This window comes from Armigeres subalbatus, chromosome 3 (genome assembly GCF_024139115.2).
Source record: "Armigeres subalbatus isolate Guangzhou_Male chromosome 3, GZ_Asu_2, whole genome shotgun sequence".
NCBI classification, from domain to species: Eukaryota; Metazoa; Arthropoda; class Insecta; order Diptera; family Culicidae; genus Armigeres; species Armigeres subalbatus.
The window spans coordinates 163599496-163614424 of NC_085141.1; the positions used below are offsets into that span (position 1 = coordinate 163599496).

General features: G+C 41.5%; 1 protein-coding gene across 1 annotated transcript; it reads right to left on the minus strand.

Moving 5' to 3' along the window:
* Positions 1-570: 570 nt before the first annotated feature.
* Positions 571-5560, minus strand: LOC134222109 (uncharacterized). The gene is made up of 4 exons (XM_062701253.1): positions 5303-5560; positions 3107-4661; positions 1026-3026; positions 571-968 (listed from the first exon to the last, which is right to left on the minus strand). Exons 1-4 carry the CDS (start codon positions 5558-5560, stop codon positions 571-573), a joined length of 4212 nt encoding a protein of 1403 aa, XP_062557237.1.
* Between the last annotated feature and the right edge of the window lie 9369 nt (positions 5561-14929).

Consider the following 14929-nt stretch of genomic DNA (forward strand, 5'->3'; position numbering starts at 1 on the left):
ATGCTCTTTTATAAACCTAGATGGCGGGAAAAAAGAGGGTTCGTATCTAATCGGAGCTTTCGATGCATGTGATGAGCTTCCGAATTGACCTTAACCTATACAAAGTACATATATGTATTCAACATCACAGTATATAACTTTACGCCTACCCTAATGCTACTACACACAAACAAATATTTATAGCAAACTCTTTACTACAACATAGCCGGCCACCTAAATTTGAAAGCTCGAATTTATATAAACAAACTGTTACGATGCAGACGAACAGGAATGGCGTTATTTCACAAAACAATTACTTATTTATCTTTATTTTCAGCTAACTGCGTATCGGAAATATCGGCTACGGCATTCATCGGTTGCTGGTCGAAGTTAAGCGGAAAAATTCGGGTCACAGGTCGTTTGTAGGTTCCACCAGCTGTTCGCAAAGTTACGACCCTTACTACTCCGTCTGCTCCAGGATGAATTTGTTCGATGCGTGCAATAGGCCAAGCGATGGTAGGTTTGCCGTCCTCCTGAACAAAAACAATTTGACCGATGTGAACATCAATGGGAAGTGTTGTTTTCTCTATTCTATTCTCCAGCGATCCCAGTGCTGCTGGACCAATTTTGCAACTGTTGGTAGTGGTTTAGTCGGTTGGTGGGAATTTGCACGTAGTTTGGTTCCGGGAGGCTTATGAGCGGTGCCCTGATGATGAAATGACCGGGAGTGAGGACATCTAGCTCAATAGGGTCGATGGATAAGGACGTAAGCGGTCGGCTGTTCATGTTTGCCTCGATTTGTGCTAGCACTGTTGCGTAGTCTTCGTAGGACAGCTGCGTTTTTCCGAGCACTTTTCTCAGTGTTGTTTTCGCGGTTTTCACAGCGGCCTCCCATAGACCGCCGAAGGTTGGTGCTCTTGGCGGAATGAAGTGCCACTGAATTCGGTGTTTGCTGCATTCTCGGTTGATTGATTCTCTGGTGTGTTTCGCTTCGAGAAGACGTTACAATTCGGTCAACGTATTCGACGCCCCTTGAAAATTTGTACCGTTGTCCGAATGGATTTCTGCTGGCATCCCGTGGTGTGCGATGAAGCGACGTAAGGCTGCAATAAAGGCCTCCGTGGATAGGTCACAGACCAATTCCAGATGCACGGCTTTGGAGGCAAAACAAACAAATACGGCAATGAATGCCTTCCGTGGTGCTGCTCGTCGATGCGCTGGTTTTAAGATAACGAGTCCGCAGTAGTCCACTCCAACTATGGTGAAAGCTCTACATGGTGCTGTGCGGGACTTTGGCAATTGGCCAACGGGTTGAGAAACTGGAGCAGGGTTTAGGCGATAGCATTGCGGACATTTGCGACACACAAAATTGGCGATTGTCTTTCCGTTAACTGGCCAGAATTCTTGATGCATTGTAGCTAAGGTCATGCGAGGACCGGAATGCATGCATTGTTCGTGATAGTGTTGTGTAATGAGGCGTGTGAGTGGATGGAATTTTGGTAAAATTATAGGGTGCTTTGTGTGGTAGTACTCGGAGGAGTGTTCAAGTCGTCCACCGAGTCGAATGATTCCCTTTTCGTCAAGGAACGGGCCAAGTAGTTTCAATGACGACTTTTTGGAGACGGTTCGAGTTTTTTTCAGTTGTTTACGTTCATCTGCAAATATTTCATGTTGCGCCAACTTCGATAGTGTTTCTTTAGCTTGCTCTAGTTCTCCTACTGAAGCGAATAGGTTTGGGTGGCAATTAGGTTTGCGACGACATCGATTCACAAAACGAAGAATTAAGGCAGTAATCCGAAGTAAACGCCAAAAGCTTGAATAGCGGTGGAATAGAAAGTTATGCTCTGGTGTTTGTTGAATCACGAGTGCTGTTTTTCGGCGTTCTAGTAGATCCTCGGGTGGCGTACCAGTTGGGTGCTTAGGCCAATATTCCTCCTCGTTCGAGAGCCATGATGGACCGCAGCGCCACACAGTGGTGACGGAGAAATCTTGAGGAAGCATTCCACGTGAAATCAAGTCAGCCGGGTTTTCAGTTCCTTTCACGTGATTCCAGCTGTGCCCGTGGGTTAACTGTTGAATCTCTGCAGTACGGTTCCCGATGAAGGTTTGCCATGTGTTAGGTGGGGCCTGAATCCAATGAAGCGTCACCATTGAATCTGACCAGAACCAACAAGAAACTCCTTCCATCTTGAGTGCTGCTGAAACTTTAGCATATAATTTTGCTCCCAGGAGTGCAGCACAGAGCTCGAGCCGAGGTAAGCTAACGCGCTTGAGTGGTGCCACCCGTGATTTGGCTGCTATGAGCTCGATTTTGATTTGCTTCGCCTTGTCGATAGAGCGCGCATAGATGCAGGCACCATATCCAATTTCCGATGCATCGGTGAATACATGGAACTGTATAGAGACAAAATCCGGCAGAAAGATGAAGCGAGGTACCTTATAGTCGTTCAGAATCGGCAACTGTGCCACAAAATCCATCCATTTGCTTGCGATTTCCTCCGGAACTGGATCGTCCCATTCAACAGCGGTTAGCCAAAGATGTTGCATTCGAATTTTTGCCCAAGCGATGACCGGTGAAACCAGTCCAAGCGGGTCGTACAGCTTGACAATCGTAAAAAATATTTTGCGTTTTGTCCAAATACACTCTTTCGTCGATAGTTCAACCTCGATGCACAGATGATCTGGTTTTGTTTCCCATCCGATACCAAGCGTTTTTATTCTCTGATCTTCTCCAAAGTGTAGAGTTGCATCACCGACAAGAGCCTCGTTAGGAACATTTTTCAGGACATCCGAATTATTTGAAGACCATTTCCGAAGCTCTAGACCTCCTTCTTCCAACAAATTTTGCACTTCCTTTTGAAGCAGTATTGCCTTTTCCACCGTGGCTGCACCCGACAGGAAGTCATCCATATAAAAATCTTCTTCCACGGAGCTGGCTGCATGCTCGTATTTTTCACCCAAATCCAAAACCAGTTGCTTCAGTACCCGGGTAGCGAGAAACGACGATGGAGACAATCCGTAAGTGACAGTTTGTAGCTCGTAAACTGCTATTGGATCCGAAGGATCGAATCGCCAAAGAATTCGTTGGAGCGGTTTATCGTCATCATGGATCAGAATTTGACGGTACATTTTGCAACGTCCGCCACCAGGGCAACGGCATGTTTCCGGAATCGAATCATTATTTCAAGTAGTTCGTCTTGAATAGTTGGCCCTGTAAGTAGAGCTTCATTGAGCGAATAGTTCGTGGAAGTTTTCGCTGATCCGTCGAAGACCACACGCATTTTCGTCGTTGAGCTTGTTTCCTTAAATACAGGATGGTGTGGAAGATAGCAGACAATTTTGCCTTCATCCAAGCTTGAGTCATCCGCCACTCCAATGCACTTCATGTGACCCAGCTCAATGTACTCCATCATGAAGTCACTGTACTGCGATCGCAGATCACAGTTTAGTTTCAATCGTCTTTCAGTGTGATGAAATCTTCGGAGAGCCATCTGTTTCGATTCACCAATCATGCTGTTGAAATTCATGTGCTTAGGGTACCGCACAATATACCTGCCAGTGTCATCACGAGAGACTGTGTTAAAGAAATGTGTCTCACAATCTTCCTCTTCCTGTGAGCGTGGTGTTTTAACCGTAAATTCTTCCACTGCCCAAAACCGTTCGATTGCCTTGTCCAAAGATTCCACCTTCGTAGTATGGCAACTAACCCGCGACTGCCCTTCCATGCATGTAACCTCACCAGCTGCTACCCATCCGAATACCGTATTGACAAATACTGGGAGCGTATTGTCGAATTTACGAGCTTGCAACCGGCCACCATCGCTTATGTGGAATTCGTAAAAGTACTGGGTACCTAAGACCAAATCGATCGGACCAGAAACGTTGAAACCAGGATCAGCCAAAACCATATCAGCCGGAGGTTGCCATTCTCGCATCGGAATCGAGTATGATGGCTGATTTTCAGTGAGCTGCTCCAACACCAGAAATTCCATTGAAGTTAAGAAATTATCCGTCCGAGAAGAAATTGTAGTGGAGACTTCATAAGCCGTGCGATTTCGTGATCGACCAATACCAGTTATTTCCACCTTTTTGTCCCGTCGTGAAAGTTGAAGTAGCTTGCAGAGATTTGCCGACATCAAGTTGGCCTGTGATCCGGAGTCTAGAAGCGCCCTTGCCTGATGTATCCTTCCCCAAACGTCCTTCACATTTAGCAACACCGTGAGCAAAAATATATGCGATTTTGAGTGCCCTATCGCCGAATTGGATGAAATTAGTGCCATCGAACTAGAAACAGATTCACCAGAGTTCGAAGCACCGCCATTTGATGATGATGTAGAAGGGTTTCCATTTTCATTCGTTGCCAGAACCATGGAACCAGAACCAGGAAATCCAGGATGCAACAACGTGTGGTGCTTCTTCGAACACGTTCTGCAACGATATTTTGACGGACAGTCCCGTGCCAAATGATTCCTACCAAGACAATTACTGCAGAGCCGCTTGGAGTTGGTGAGCTGCAGCCGTTTGTCCACTCCTAACTTAGCGAAGGTTGGGCACTGAGTAATCCAATGATTTTCCTTACAGGCGAAGCAGTTTGGTGACTTCGTTTCAGTCGCCGAGTTGACCGAAACTTTCGTGGGACGGAATTTACTAACGCTAGTGGATGTTGCCGTTGAAAACATACGCTGATCGACCGAGACCGCATCTAATACCCGAGTTTGTTTTTTGAGAAAATCGACCAACGACCCAAACGACGGTTCCTTTTCTGGCGTCACATTTTCTTCCCACCGCTTCTGAATAACCTCCTCCAGTTTGAAACCAATACATAGACTAACATTGCTCCCCAACCACTCGTTCTTTCACCTAGCTGGTCCAGGATTTTGGTGTTGCGCTCGAAACAATCAATTAGATCGTGGAGACTAGCAGCTGATTCCTTATTCATCCTAGGGTACTCCAACAACGCGTTGAGATGACGTTTTTTGAGGAAATAATTGTTGGAAAACCGATCGACCAAAACCTCCCATGCAACCCTATCATTAGCCTCATCGCCTATGAATCAATCACCTTTAAAGCGTCACCTTTCAAGGAGGCACGCAGATAATGGGACTTGTGTATGTTCGTGAGCTCCGTCGAAGAGTCAATCAAAGCTACCTACATAAATATCGTGCAACGGAAGCCAATTTTGAAAGTTACCATCGAACTCCGGCAAATTGATTTGTGCAAGTCAAATGGAGGCTTGGACGTTTGGGACTTGGGTCGTGTGCGCATTGGATGTGTTTAGTGTCGCTTGACCTTGCTGTACCTTTCTTGTCAACCCTGCTCTTACCTCAAAGTACTTTCCTTCGAATTCGGCCCTGAGTTGATGGTGCTCTGGCATGTTCTCCTCATTGTCCTCCATGCTCTCGATATCGTTCTGGAGATCCTCGAACTCATTCCACTTTTGCTCGAGTTTCTCTATCCGAATGTTGACCGACTGCTCATCGAACTCCTTGGTGTTTTTCAGGTACTGTTCAATCCGGTCCATGAACTCGAGAACGCTGTCTCTGTTGCGTATCAAGCTCTTGAGTTTCTTCGACGTCGACATCTTGCTTGCACCGAACGGAATTCACAAGATCACCAAAGAGCTGTGGAAATATAACCAGGGAAGCACCTTCCGGAGAAAGTATATTTGATGGACAGGGACTCACCTGGTGAGCCTGTCTAACAGGCCTTGTACAATAATACGATTTCTTGGCAGCAATAGTCCACACCTCCAGCAACACCATACGAGATCTCGAGAGCTGTAAAATTTAACCAGCAAAGCAGCTTCCAGAGAAAAGTATATTTGATGGACAGGAACTCACCTGGTGAGCCTGTCTAATAGGCCTTGTATACTAATGCTCTGGTCAGCAAACACCGCCGGAAACACCTCGTGAGAATTGACGCGCCTTGCACAGGACCGTCCACTACGTTAGCGTTAAGGGAGTCCTATATTGTTCTTCCTCACCCACCAGTAATCCAAGATGCACGTTGAAGAATCCGGCCACCGAAAACTCCGTCGAAGTAGTTTTAGAAATAGAACCAAGAAATGACCAGGTAGAGATGAATATAGAAGTGTAATTCGTTGGACAGGTCCTCACCTGGTAGGCCTGTCTAACAAGCCTTGAATAATTATTCAATCTCTCCTCGAAACCAACTCCAAAAACTGCTATGGCTGCGCCCAATAGTTCCAAATATGTGATATTCGTGATGGCAGCTCGAGTGAATTCACGATATGGCGCCTTTCACTTTTGTAGTCGCCGAGAATGGCGCCAAATCAATTGTCTGTTGATCCTAAGGGCTTATTAGCGTCGGTAATTTCCAAAGAAACGCTATCCTGGTCACGGCACCAATGTTTTGACCCCCGGAAATAGCGTTCTAGCACCAAACTCCGACACACAGCATGCCTTTACTGGTGGAATAAGTGTGCAATTACTCCAATGCACCAACGGGTTCTGCTCTCTGTTCTTTAAGGCTTTTCAAACAAACTACACAAGCACTTCAACAGGTTCACAAACAGTTTATTTGCATTTAACACTTATTTCAGCTATGACAGACACTTTATTGGGCAACTAACTATACATTTATTACAATAACTACTTCTAATTAACTCTAATTAATTTCGGTGACCGGCCGAGCAAGATGGGATTTTTTGAATAATGCGCCGACATACTGGAGATGCTCTTTAACCTAAAATAAACCTAGATGGCGGGAAAAAAGAGGGTTCGTATCTAATCGGAGCTTTCGATGCATGTGATGAGCTTCCGAATTGACCTTAACCTATACAAAGTACATATATGTATTCAACATCACAGTATATAACTTTACGCCTACCCTAATGCTACTACACACAAACAAATATTTATAGCAAACTCTTTACTACAACAATGGGTTTTATTGATTTCCCAAGATTGACCTTTGAACCAATATTCGTTAAGTCCGTTTACTGGTTCCAATCCTGTAAAATATACAAAACTACCATAGATTACCAGAACTTATGAAATCATGGAGTTTGATGTGTCGCATGATGGTCTTCGACTATTTCCATAAAGTGACCCCGTAACAGGTTCGTTGGAACGTCTTGATTCCGGAATACAGAGCATATTTTGAACCGACCAAATTCCTGGTGAAATTTAAAATAGTGCATGCGTCGTTCCCAATCAAAATATCTTAAATAAATCATTTCCGAAGTATGCGTACTGAGAAATAACCAAAAGCTAACACCCATAACTCCGGAACCAAGTAACCTACCCTAAAAATTCATGAAACTCCTAAGCTTGAACAAATTCCGCTTCTTTCAGTGAAAGTTGCGAGAAAAGAATGTTGTAAAATAAAAAATCACTGTCTGTTGCGATAGGTAATGGTTGTAATGATTGCTTGCATACGACGCTGCCGATGGCGTGAAATCGGTGACGTTATTGGCATGTGCGTTGGGAGGAGAAAATGTGTTCACCTAGTCTTATTAGTGAAGAATCAGCGCTAAATGAGCGCTATATGATTCGAAAATTTAAGAATGTGTAGATTGAGATTCAAATTAAGTTCTGATACATTTTCTAATGAAAGAATAGTCAGGTGTGGTTTTAATATTAACAATAAATTGCTAAACTTGTTAGTAAATACAGTCGACTCTCTACATCTTGATTATAGAACATCGATATCTCTCCCTATGTCGATGGTTCCCTCAGTCCCTTCAATCTACATACATTTGGGCTTTCTACATCTCAATAACCTCCCTATATCGATATCTCACTAGCTCAATGTGATCTAATCATATTTTGTTCAGGATTTACTCTCTTTATGTCGATATGTTCAAATTTTTAGGCTACTAGACCATCTTTGGACAATAACAAACACATCAACAACAGGCAATGACATTTGTTTTATTGTCGTTTTTCATGGCAACGAGCTTTTCTGGATCTAGTACCCATTTCAATTTTTCTTCCATTCCTCGATCTCTCCCTATCTCGATGGTCCCTTCAATATCGAGATGTGGAGAGGCGACTGTACTTAATCAAGTTAATCAAGGGTTTTTCACGGTAAACAAAAAGTAACATAGAGAATTTTTACTATTATAATATAATTTCTTCTTCTTCTTATTGGCATTACATCACCCACTGGGACATTGCCGCCTCGCTGCTTAGTATTCATTCAGCACTTCCACAGTTATTAACCGCGAGGTTTCTAAGCCAAGCTACCATTTAATATAATTTATTGGTTCCTAATTGTGGCGAGTGCGTGTTGTTCTGTGTAATATATTCCTAGGTAAATTTGTTATGTGTGAGCTAACGATGGCTCGCACCGGTACATACCGCTGCTGCTGGTGGTGACCAGAAATCTCGCCGGAATAGCGAGGTGAGCGGTGAACGGACAGTTTACGTCCGACGGGGCCAGCGTAGCGGGCGTTGCTGGTCGATACTGGGCAGGCGTCTTCCCTCGTAGACGCGATCGGCCTGCCTTGGCTTAGCCACCTTGGACGGCCGAGAGGGGCATTCCTCCTTGACTGTAATTGACCGATGGAGGACGACACGGTCCTTGATGTATTAGACGCGAAAGCCTCACGGTTTCGAAAAGAGAAGACAAACTATAGTTATTACTATAGTAATAAAACCGGGTTTTGCAGTGCACAGCGTTGAATTCCCTGAATACTTTTCCTCAATGTGTAATCTAGCTACTGCTAAGAAAAAAGGGTGGGTTGCTCACTGTGATCACTGCACTTAAAATACGTCTACAGCGCACGGACGCCTAATAATAACGAGGCCGATTAGGCAATTGCTTCTCTTTTAAAAGAATTCTGTGTATCATAATCAAGCACCTTCACAAAAACTACTAATTCAATAGCTATCACCTATGCAGTTATACAAAAGATACAAAAGATATACTCGTGAGTCGTTATGAATGCCAAATATATGAGAGAAGTAATTTTAAAGCTAAACTGAGGCAAATTATTACATTAAATTTCGTTTTAGATTGAAAATAACATTAAAGTGCTTTTCACATCGTACGCTCTGTTAAACTCGAGGCCACTGTGAACCACCAGTTATCTAGAAGCGAAACATTCCCAGCAGTGTCATTTTCTCACTACAGTGAGTCGGTGTCGAGTCGCAAAAGACCCTTCCAAATTACGGATGCCTTGGAAAAAATCCGAGCAAGATAAAATCGCAATTTGTACCCCTTCGCAAGGGGAAAACCGAAAGCCTAGTAATGCGATAAAAGGGAAAAGGTCCGTTCGAAGAAACTGCTGCCATTAGATGCGATTTGTTTGGTTGGGTATTCCACTATGGGTAGATATTTCTTCAAACCAGCCCTTAACGGAGGTGAAAATCGCAGATTTTCACAAAATCATCAGAAATGTTTTCCAGATACGTTCTGATTAATCCGACTAGTCAAAAACAGATAAGGTAGTGCAAACTATTTTCCTTTCTCGTACACCAAAAACGAACATTAGAAGGCTCGGAGACCAATAGTGTTATATACCAACCGAGTAAGCTCGACGAACTGAACGAACGTTTGTCTGTCCGTGTGTCAGTTTGTAAATGTGTGTGCAGGTACACAAAGGCTGAGAAAAACATGAGCAAACTTTTCCTATAGTAATCCTTAACTGATTTCCTCGCAACAAGTTGCATTCGACAGGCGGCAAAGCCTATTACTCACTCTAACTTTTAACTACTCAGTGACTGAGTAGAATTGTATTGCCATCTGTTTTCTTTCTAAGAAAATTTTACTCAATGTCCGTCAAAAGCAGGACTACTCACAGTTTTGAGTAATTCTGCTTTTGACGAAAATTGATTAAAATTTTCTTGGAAAGAAAAGAGACGACAATACAATTTACTCAGTCACTCAGTTTATTTATAAAAAAAGCTACGCACAAATCGCAAATCGGTCCCGAAACAATGCAGGACAACAATTTCAGAACACTAATTAATGATTTGTATCTATTACTTCTACGTGAAGTTAAACGATTTACAATGATATGGAAATGCTAATATCATCTTCCAAACTGACGTACATTTTCATGATAGAATTAGAGGCGAAAGTATAGAATTGATAGCTCCGTTAGTATACGGCAGGCATGAAGAATGTTTATAGAAGTCGACTTGAAAGCGAGCGGAGGGCAATATTTGTGATGGCACATATCGCACGACCTTCCTTCTGCCAAACTCCCGTATGAAGGGGGAGGGAAGAATATCAGTGTGGAAGCTGATATATCTCCAGATACAGTTACAGAAAGGACAAATATTATTCTAAAAATATAATATTTTTCAAATGATATCTACTCGGGCAATGTTCGGTTACTAGGCCAGTAAAGGTGCAAAGAGCTTTCATATTGAGCTCCAAGAGCTTTTTGGTTACTGAAATATGGGAGTTATGAATCTCTTTGATTGAACACATTTTTTGGCGACCAACGCTGGTCATCAACCTTTGTACTTTCCAGGATTTCAATTCCATTTTTATGGCACAGTATAACATACCGCAGAAAGGTTTTGGGCCAATGGACTGTGTGTTTAAACCTAGTTGCGTAAAATGTCTGCCTTTTCATTACCTTCATGCCACAATGTCCCGGAGTATCTTGGCACATTCTTCATAATGAAAGAATGCATTCCCCCCCTACTCCCGTTTTTGTTCCAATTTACCCGTCTCGAATAGTGGGACATCCGGCTTCCCAATCTATACGTGATGGCTCACTTATGCTATTAGGAATGTCATGTGGGCATACAAAATAAAATTATCTAAAATATACTTACCTGATACTTACTTGATACTTGATGGGCTACAGCTCTTCGATGAACCTACGCCGAATGGAGTATCCTTCTCCATTGAAATCGATCTTGGGCCAATCGCTTCCAGTCGCCCTGAACATTGAGCGCCCTCAGGTCCTCTTCAACTGCAAAAACCCATCGTGTACGCGGCCTTCCACGAAACCAACGAAGTCCGTAATAAGCCTTATTTGCAGCTGAAATACGCCTTTTCACCTCAAATCATTATCGCACGTCAGAAAATGCAATGATAGAGAACCTGAAATCGATCCCATGATTATTTATGCCTTAAAAAACAAAGATTAAACCATCATTTGTTACGACTACAAAGCACTACGCAAACGTTCTATAAAATCTGCCCTTTTGATTTTTATAACATTTCTTAAAACTTCTATAGATTTCTACTGAAACCAAAAAGGCTTTGACATTTTTACGCTTTGACAGGCGCTGGATTGAGACAAGCAAAAGTGTCTTTGTTATCATTTTAGCCTGATTTTTACATTATTTTTATAAGCGTTTTCAAAACTTTTGGCCTGTCGACTCTAATGCAGAAAGACATCTCGTACATAGCTCTCGATCATAATGACAAAACAGGTAATCAAAACGACTGAAATCCTGATAACTTCAACTCATCGAGTTGATTCTTTTGACAACTCTAAATTCTATCAACAGTTCGTTTTGGCTTGGGGTGAGCCCTTTAACCACTTAGCGAACGAGAAAGTCAAGAAGAATAGAAGTCTCTCAGTAAAATTCTAAAAGCTTTCACCTTTTCGTATCTTTTTCCAGTGTCAGGATTAGACATATGTATATAACTTTGCATCACTGAAGTGTTAAATTCTTCTTGCAAATCCCAATACATATGCATAAGAAGCTGGTAGATATCATCCAGCGAAACGAAAAATAAGTTTGCATCACAAATGATTTATGTGAAGTGCCATAAATCCAAATTGGATACTAAGTGCACATGTTTCACTTCATCCAATTTTGGCGAGCTCTCACTTGCGCGAACCATCGAGCAAATACAAAACCGCGTAGGGGAGATAGGGATAAAACCAGAACAGATTTCCATCTTCATATCAGAGCTCTTTTGTTTAACTTATGAAATACAAAGCATTGAAACGAAAATTGGTGTCTAGCTGAGTATTGTGACTGTTATCAGCAGTTAGCACGCATTTTAGTAGTTCTTTGTTTTTTAGTAAATATTTAAGAAATGGGATCAAAATAAATCCAATGTGATCTAGCATCGATATAGGAGAAATTTAAATTTTGAAAAAAAGCTAAAACATAGAACAAAATTTGGAAAGAATGTGAAGAAAATAGGTACCTATAAACGAATAGAGAAACAAGTCACAATGCATATATTTTAATTCACATGTTTTGTCAATTTTTTAAAAGATTTTAAGAAACTTGTATCAGATGAAATAAAGATAAATGTTTATTCAGTTTGCAAATGAAAACTAAAACCACAGTTAATATATCACATCGAGATAACATGCTTGTGTTTTTTATCCCGTCCATGGCATCTGCCATACCCAGTATCCTCTAACTATAATGCTGGTGAGGACACAACAAAAATCAGCCCTTGTTTGCATGATGTCGTATTCGTTGGTAACAATAGCCCCAGAAGCTAGGCGAAAAATCCTCAATGATACACAAGGTAGCCCAAGAAAGAGTAAAAAATAAGACATTTACTAACAACGGGAAGCAAACCGTGGAAGCTGGCTTGGTGGAGCATTTGGTGTCGTTCAGCGAACCAACGAACGACGACGTAGTGCAATCACTTCAAGTACCCACTACAGTTGGACTGACTCTTGCACCGTTTCCTCTGGTGTACTCTGGAAACTGGAGACTATTGTGTTTGCAGATAATATGATGCACCAAGCAACAGCCCCTACAACGACCGACCGTACCGTGCCATGCCATCGGCGGTCCTAAGACGTCGTGCTTTGGAAGAACTTAGCCGCAGGTTGCCAACTAAAGAACTGTGTGTATGCAAACTCTAAACCCACTTCGATCGGTGGATTCGAGGCGAGTTGAATCGAAAGATGCTAGGAGAGGGTACGATGGGAGAGCTCCGAGCGGAAGTACAACTTTGGCGGCGCAAAACTGGGTGAGATTTTCATTTTTCTCATCGTTTTCCTTCCAGCATGTAATTTCATGTTATGATTTAAATGGATTATGCTGACAGTAACTGAATCTCTGTTTGCTGCTAGGATATGTACTGTAAAAAGAATCACCCTTTGAAATAAAGATGTTTTTGTTTTTTAAATAATTAGTTGAACCATTAAATGATGCCAAAACATTGAGCTAACTAAAAGTATTGTTATTGTTTGTGGTACGTGCTTCTATTGTTGAGCAGGTTTATGATGAAAGGGAAGAATCAAAGTTTTTCAAATTGCACAGTTTCACGAATTTAAAATAAAAGTTATGGAGTTTTGAATAAAGTTTTTAAAATTTCGCGAAACAAAATTTATTCTTCACATATGCATACCGTGCAGGACCGAAATCCGTACAGCACCGAAATCCGTCCACCTCATGAGATATCAATAAATTAAAGGGGCTTAAAGGCAATTAATGTACAAATAATTTATCTTGTCCTGTTGGCAGTAAGCTTTTAGGGCATTGAAATAGAAAGAAGGCTTTGAAATTAAAACAACAAAAATCAAAAACAAATCGCCACCCACCAAACGCGAAGCTTTGGCCGCCATTTTGTTTTCGGGTAGAGCATTATTGCACCAAAAGTACCGTGCGGGACCGAAATCCGTACAGCACCGAAATCCGTCCACCTCGTGCGATATCAATAAATTGAAGGGGGTTAAAGGTAATTAATGTAGAAATAATTTATCTTGTCTTGTTCAGATACTTGGCAGTAAGCTTTTAGGGCATAGAAATGGGAAGAAGACTTTGAAATTAAAACAACAAAAATCAAAAACAAATCGCCACCCACCAAACGCGGAGTTTTTGCCGCCATTTTGTTTTCGGGTAGAGCATTATTGCACCAAAAGTAACTGTGTTTCTTTGCTAATTGCGAATCATTTCATAAGATAATCGGAATACAAATCGAAGGGATCGCTTCTCAAGGTGCGTATCGAACTATTTACAGTTGTAGTTTAGTCAATCAGACTGTTTCAATTTAAATATTTAGTTAAAAAATAGCTGTACGGATTTTGATCCTTTGATTCGAAATCCGTCCACGGTGGACGGATTTCGAGTCAGAAGTAGTTGATTGTATTCATTATTTTATTATGTTTTTCGTAGTTTTTATTGAATAAATGTGTAACACTTCAAAAGTAGATGCCTTCATGCTCCTATGTCAATGAAAAACGTTTTATTTACATTCGATTCTTATTTTCTAATGACTTTTTCATATATCAAGGTGCTTAAGTGTACGGATTTCGATTCCCCACGGTACTGTGATTCTTTGCTAATTGCGAATCATTTCATAAGATAAGCGGAATACAAATCGAAGAGATCGCTTCTTAAGGTGCGTATCGAACTATTTACAGTGGTAGTTTAGTCAATCAGACTGTTTCAATTTAAATATTTAGTTAAAAAATAGCTGTACGGATTTTGATCCTTTGATTCGAAATCCGTCCATGGTGGACGGATTTCGAGTTAGGAGTAGTTAATTTTATTCATTATTTTATTATGTTTTTCTTAGTTTTTAATGAGTAAATGTGAACTATTTCAAAAGTAGAAACCTTCATGCTCCTATGCCAATGAAAAACGTTTTGTTTACATTCGATTCCTATTTTCTAATGACTTTTTCATATACTAAGGTGCTTAAGTGTACGGATTTCGATGCCCCACGGTAATTATTTGTAATTTTATACGAAGAACGCTCCCGAGCATCACACATGATGTAAAAAGCTGTTAATATTACTTGTGTAAGACTAAAACAAAATATATAGGTATGAGTTATTGCAGCAGTTATTGCCGAATCTTACAATGTAGGGGAAGTGGTTCGGTTGTGGGAACCCCACGCATCTTTTGACACAACGTAGATATTGTCATTAAGATATTTTTGTCAACCTGATATTTTGTGTTCTATACCAATTCAGATAGACACCATATACCAAGGTTCTTACATCAAGGTCCAATCACTTCTTCAGTAGATGGAAGATAAGAGCGCGAGGGTGAAAAATTAATTTTCCGTGCAAAACGCAAACAAAATCACTGGC